A 6,343-nucleotide genomic window follows, 5' to 3' on the forward strand; every position below is an offset into this window, starting at 1 on the left:
GCTGCAGGAGTATGAAGTAAATATGCCTCAGCTATTTCCTACTTCTGGAAAATAAAATCGTCATCAGAATAAGACAAATGATGACAGCAGCTCGAGAGAGTGATGCTAGATGGATGGCCAGCTAGTGAAAGGCCAGGAATTTCCAAGCATTGAATGTTGTTGGGATTAAAGGGATGAAGTTGTTGCGTGTGACTGGATTCTGTACAGAGGACACCATGCTAAGCATACTCAATACCGTCCATCTGGGCAGTGAGTAATGTAAGAGTAGAGCCTGATATAACTTGTCTGGTCTGACCTCCATCTAAACAAGGGATCGGCAACCTTTGGCCCGCGGCTTGCCAGGGTAAGCACCCTGCCAGGCCGGGCTGGTTTGTTTACCTGCCATGTCTGCAGGTTGGGCCGACTGCTGCTCCCACTGGCCGCGGTTCGCCATCCCAGGCCAATGGGAGGCTGCGGGAAGCGGCAGCCAGCACATCCCTCAGCCCGCGCCACTTCCCGCAGCCCCCATTGGCCTGGAGCGGTGAACCGTGGCCAGTGGGAGCTGGAATCTGCCGAACCTGCCAACGCAGAAAGTAAACAAACTGGCCCGGCCTGCCAGGGTGCAAAGGTTGCCGATCCCTGATCTAGACTGTACGTTTACTAGCTGGCTGTATTAGCTGGAGGTGGTTGTTTTGGGATGATATTCTGTTTTATTTGCGTTTGATTTTCAAAAGGAAAAAAAATAGGAAGATTAACAGTACCACTGAAATCAGCAGATACTGGCGCTTGTCATGTGGTGGGGGATTCTCTTTTGTACTAGATTGGGGCTAGGAAATAAAAATCAGTCTCTTGCCAGCAGTCCTGTGTGTCACTCGTTTATAACAGGCACAGCGCCCTCCTGGATTGCAGCCTTGAGACATACCTGTTAGCTGCACAGCCGCTAATAAAGAATAGTTCGTATAGGCCCAATTGAAGGACCATTCCACAAGTGGGAATATTTGTAGCTCACAAGTGAGAATATTTGTACCTATGTTTGCAGTGTGGTTGTAGCCATGTCGGTCCCAGGATAGTAGAGGGACAAGGTGGGTGAGGTGATATTTCTCCCACCAACAGAAGTTGGTCCAATAAAAGGTACTATCTCACCCACCTTGTCTCTCCAATATTTGCAGCTCTCTTTTATCCGTGTCTCTGTGTAACACAAGTTGTTCATCATCTGGATGTTATCGAGTTCAGTTAATTCCACCTTTGGTTAGTTCCCTTCATTACTGCAGAAGACAATTGACTGTGTGTATTTGTTTAACTTGATTTTACAATTATTTATATACAAATGATATGATTCAGGCTGCCCGGGAGAGATTTATGGTCTGAACTATTCCTGGTGCTTCAGGAGACAAGAAAACTGTAGACATGGACTAATAGATATTTCATATCGACGTAGGGTATATCTACACTGCAGCGCGGGGTAGACAGACACATGCTAGCTCAGCTTGCACTCGTGCGCTAAAAATAGTAGTCAGGGTAGCACAGGCTAAATCCGTGCAGACCCCTTGCGTATGTACTCGGGTGACACGTCCAAACTGCCACCTGAGCTATCCCTGGCTGCTAAAGCTTACCCGTGCTGGGAAGCACGTCCCAGCTGCAGTGTACATGTACCCATAGATTTTAACATCAGAAGACCTCGTTATGAGCATTAAACCTGATCCCCTGCCTAGTACAGACCATGGTATTTCAATCGTTTAGTCTATTTCATTTTTCCATGGTGTCTCCAATGTTCTGCATCAAAATCAGAAACAAATACATTCCAATACAAAGCAACACGTGAAGGAGGGATCGGTAGATACAAAATGAGCTAAACAGTCTCTCACCCCTTGGTCAGCCGTTCAAATCCAGCTTAGGCCAGTATGGAAGGGCAACAAAAATAATGAGGGGTATGGAACGGCTTCCGTATGAGACTGGGACTTTTCAGCTTGGAAAAGAGACAGCTAAGGGGAGATATGATCGCGGTCTATAAAATCATGACTGGTGTAGAGAAAGGAGATAAGGAAGTGTTGTTTACGCCTCATAACACAAGAACTAGGGGTCATCAAATGAAATTAATAGGCAGCTGGTTTAAAACAAACAAAAGGAAGTATTTCTTCACACAACGCACAGTCAACCGGTGGAACTCCTTGCCAGAGGATGTTGTGAAGGCCAAGACCATAACAGGATTCAAAAAAGAACTAGATAAGTTCATGGAGGATACGTCCATCAATGACTATTAGCCAGGATGGACAGGGATGGTGTCCCTAGCCTCTGTTTGCCAGAAGCTGGGAATGAGCGCCAGGGGATAGATCACTTGATGATTAACTGCTTTGCTTATTCCCTCTGGGGCACCTGGCATTGGCCATCGTCAGGAGACAGGACACTGGGCTAGATGGACCTTTGGTCTGACCCAGTAGGGCCATTCTTATGTTCTTATGTTAAGGGAATTATTACTATGTGTAGCAACTCCTGGCTTGAAGGGGTTTACAGTTTGGTTCATTGGCTCTCAGCACCCCCACTGTAACATCGTTCCAGCACCCCAGATGGTTGCTTAGGAGTTGCTATGTGAATCAGTGTTGCTACCTTGTATGATTCTGTTATAAATCTTGCAATATTTGGTGGTTTTTCTAGAGCTCCAGCTGCTGGAATCAAGAGAATAGGTGCAAATTGCAGTGTTCATTTTTTTTAAATGAACTCAGCCCTCCTGAGTGCAGGGAAAACCTTGAAAACATGAAGCAAGTGTAACTTAAAAGCTCAGAAAACAGAAGACAAATAAAAAGGACTTAATTTTTAGACTCTGCCACAGACCTTCTGTGTGATCTTAGGAAAGTTACTTAGCCTCTCTGTGCCTCAGTTTCCCATCTGTAAAATGGCAATAATAGCACTGCTCTATCTCACCGATGTGTCATGAAGATAAATACATAAAAGATTGTGAAGCGCTTTGAGCTCTCCTAATGAAAAGTGCCATGGAAGAGACTGATTTCAAATATAATATTAATATAATAACTATCATGATTTTTTGGCACCTGACTCATGATTTCTGAATGCTTGGGATTGGCCACACTGTTTGATGGTCCCAGCCTAGATACGTTAGGTATGTAGCCACACTGGATAAGTAGATTAAACTAGGAGTGTGATCACCTCTTTCAGAAGCTGCCATGACGCGTCTCAGTGTTAGGCATCAAAGTGGCATTGTGGCATCTTGCGGTGATGGGACACAGCAAGAGGAAGAGAATGGGGACAAGAGGCAACATGCCTGAGGAAGCAGTTCATGTCCAAAGGAGGCCTGAGCTGAAGGCTGGCTGTGTGGGGGTCCCAGGAGCACATGTGCAGTGCTCCGGGCCCCCACCCCTAGAAAGGCTGTCACTCAGACAGGGCCCCAGCGAGTATTTGGCACTGATGCACAAACCAATTGAAGTGGAGGGAATAAAGGGACTTTTTCCACCCAGAAATGTTTTCTGCATTTTATGCAAGCTTCTGAATGTGGCTGTCCTTCCTTGGGGGCGTGAAGGATGGATGGAGGTGGTAGGAGGAATGACTCCTTTTCCCCTCTTCTCCAGAGGAGCGGGAGCTGGCAGGTTGGTTTGGGTGGCAGGGGACAGATCTGTTGGAGGAGTCAGACACGGGTGGACTCTTTTTTTCCCTCTGATGGGTGTTGTGCTGCTGCTCGATCTGTTGGCGGGAAGGCCGAGTACCCCAGAAACATCCCAGCTCCTCCTGCTGCAGGTTCCCAGGGAGGGGAGGAGCTGAGTTCCGCTAAGCCAGAGCCAAGGACATTTCCTTCTGCGCTTAGCGGGGGAGCTGCTGTCCCCCTGTTATTTGGACCCCTGTTTATCCACTGGGCTGAGCTGAGAGCTGGGCCGAGACCTGTAATCAAAACTAGCACAAGCCGGAGGAGTGGCCACCTGGACAGGGCCTGCAAGCTGGCAAGGCCCTCTCACCCACGGAGGTGTTCCTCCAGACAGGGCGAAGGCGGGGGAGATTTGTACCACCACTGCCTGTGCCGTTACTAAACGGGATGTGCTAATATCAGAGATCTCCTCAGCCAACTCTTTCAGGGTTCTTGGGTCCAGGCCCACTGATTTAAAAATGCTTATCCCTAGGAGATGTTGTTTAACATCCTCTTTGGTTACTAACAGACTGGAAAGTACTTCATCATCTTCATGTGATTGAGTACATCATCCTGCTCCTTTCCAAATATGGAACACAAATATTTATCCTTTTCTGCAGCACTATTAACAGTGTTACCATCTCCATCATGTAATGGGCCTATACCAGTGCTAGGATTTCTTTCATTTCTAACACATTTAGAAAACCTCCCGCTTATTACCCTTAGCCGTGCCAGCCATGGATTTTTCCCTGATGTCTTCAGCTTCCTTTATCAATTTTCTACACATCCTGAATTCTAATATATATTGATTGCTATCTATTTCCCCTTTTCCCATTTCTTATATATTGTTTTTTATTTCTAATTGCTGCCTTCACTTCATCACTGAACCAGATGCAGTTTGCTGCCTCAGCACAGAGTAGAGATCTTGTTTAAGACTGCTTTGCTCTTATATAGCACCTGCCTTCTCAGGATCTCAAGCTGCTTTGCAAACACTGATGTGTTACGCCCCTCAAACCTCTGTGAGGTTAGTCAGTATTTTCCCTGTTGTTTTTTTACAAAAAGGGGAAACTGAGGCAAAAAGCAGTGAGGTGACTTTCCCAAGACAAAGAGTGAGGTTGGAGGCTGGTGTAAAGCATAGGAGAAACATTTTCAAAAACTCCTAAGTGACGTAAGTGAATAAATCCCATTATATTTTTGAAAATGGGACCTAGGGTACATCTAAAAGAACCCATGGGAGCACGTCTTAGAGCCCATGTCAACTCAGGGCTCATGGGGGCTGAAAATAACAGTGTAAATGTTCCTACTCGGGCTGAACCCTGGGCTTTGCGGGGGACAGTTTCAGAGCCCAGGCTCCAGCCGGAGCAAGAATGTCTACACTGCTATTTGTAACCCCCTAGCACAAGCCTGAGTCAATTGACCCAGGTTCTGGGATTCGCAGCCAAGGGAGGGGTTTTTGCAGTGGAGATGTACCCTTAGGCACCTAAGTCACTTAGGCACTTTTGAAAATGTTACCATAGATCTGCTGATTTTGAGTCCTTAATCCCAAGCGAATCCTTCATCTAAACTGACAGGCCTGCAACGCTCCCGTTTTCTGCACAAGAACATTTCCCTGGCTCCTGGGGAAGGGTATAGGTGTGCGTGTGTCTTTCCTCCGGGCGCCAGTATTGACTCTCCAGGACAATGATACTCAGACCGAGGCTCGAGAGCTGCAAGTGGCTCTTTAATGCGTCTCCTGTGACTCTTTGCAGCACATGATATTAAAACCCTGTGATTTAATTATTAACCAATCAGGATGCTTTTACTATTTCATTAACCAATTATGTTATTAACTTGCACTAAGTTATTAACATATTTGCTGTCAGAATTATATACAGAAACTAAATAGTTCCCCTGCCAGACTGTTTAAATATGCCTATAGAGCACTATAATAAATGAAACCATGAATTCACACGACCGTGACTCTTTTGGGTATGTTGATTGCGAATCTGGCTCCTGAACTATTGAGATCTGAGTATCACTGCTCTAGGGTGTGATTTAGGAGCTTGCAGGGCAAAGGACTTTCTGGGCACAATGCCAGGGGAGGAGGGAATCCACACCCACTCCTGTCAAACCCATTGCTGAGCAGCCGAAAGTGAAACTCACTTTGCTTCTGTTTCCCGGAGAAAGAATCATGGCTCAGGCTGCCGTGAATCTGACTGAAGATCTGCAAAACGAAGCCACTTGTCCCATCTGCCTGGACTCTTTTAAAGACCCAGTGATCACAGAGTGCAGCCACAATTTCTGTAGGGCGTGCATCAGTGACTACTGCAAGGAATCCCCGAGAAACCTCCCCTGTCCTCAGTGCAGGAAGACAATCCAGCCAAGGAACTTCAGGCCTAACCGGCAGCTGGCGAACATGGTAGAAATAGCTGTGCGGCTCGGGGTCGAAGCAGCAAAGAAAGCGCAAGAGATTGTGTGCGAGGAGCACAAGGAATCTTTGAAACTCTTCTGCGAACAAGACCAGAGACCGATCTGTTTGGTGTGCAGGGAGTCCCAGGCGCACAGGGGTCACACGGCGGCTCCAATAGAGGAGGCAGCGCAGGCCTACAAGGTAGGAAATCCGACACTGTGTAATGTCTTTGAGGAGAACTCACTGCCCATCGTGCCCTATACCCCCCAGCGCCCCCTTTCCCCCTCCCCGGAACTCACTGCCCATCGTGCCCTATACCCCCCAGCGCCCCCTTCCCCCCCCCC

At 47.2% G+C, this 6,343-nt stretch overlaps 1 protein-coding gene across 2 annotated transcripts in view; it reads left to right on the plus strand.

Annotated features, from left to right (window-relative positions):
- The first annotated feature begins 2,382 nt into the window (after window positions 1-2,382).
- The window catches only part of LOC117871894 (E3 ubiquitin-protein ligase TRIM39-like), a 21,567-nt gene continuing 17,606 nt past the window's right edge, over window positions 2,383-6,343 (plus strand). Inside the window, exon 1 of one of the 2 annotated variants that reach the window (XM_034759692.1) lies at window positions 2,383-6,200. In XM_034759692.1, coding sequence (XP_034615583.1) covers window positions 5,781-6,200 — 420 coding nt within the window. In that variant the 5' untranslated portion in view covers window positions 2,383-5,780. The remainder of the gene's footprint in view (window positions 6,201-6,343) is intronic. The other variant, XM_034759693.1, reaches the window with a different exon arrangement.

The sequence above is a fragment of the Trachemys scripta genome, chromosome 2, assembly GCF_013100865.1.
Source record: "Trachemys scripta elegans isolate TJP31775 chromosome 2, CAS_Tse_1.0, whole genome shotgun sequence".
In the NCBI taxonomy this organism is placed as follows: domain Eukaryota; kingdom Metazoa; phylum Chordata; order Testudines; family Emydidae; genus Trachemys; species Trachemys scripta.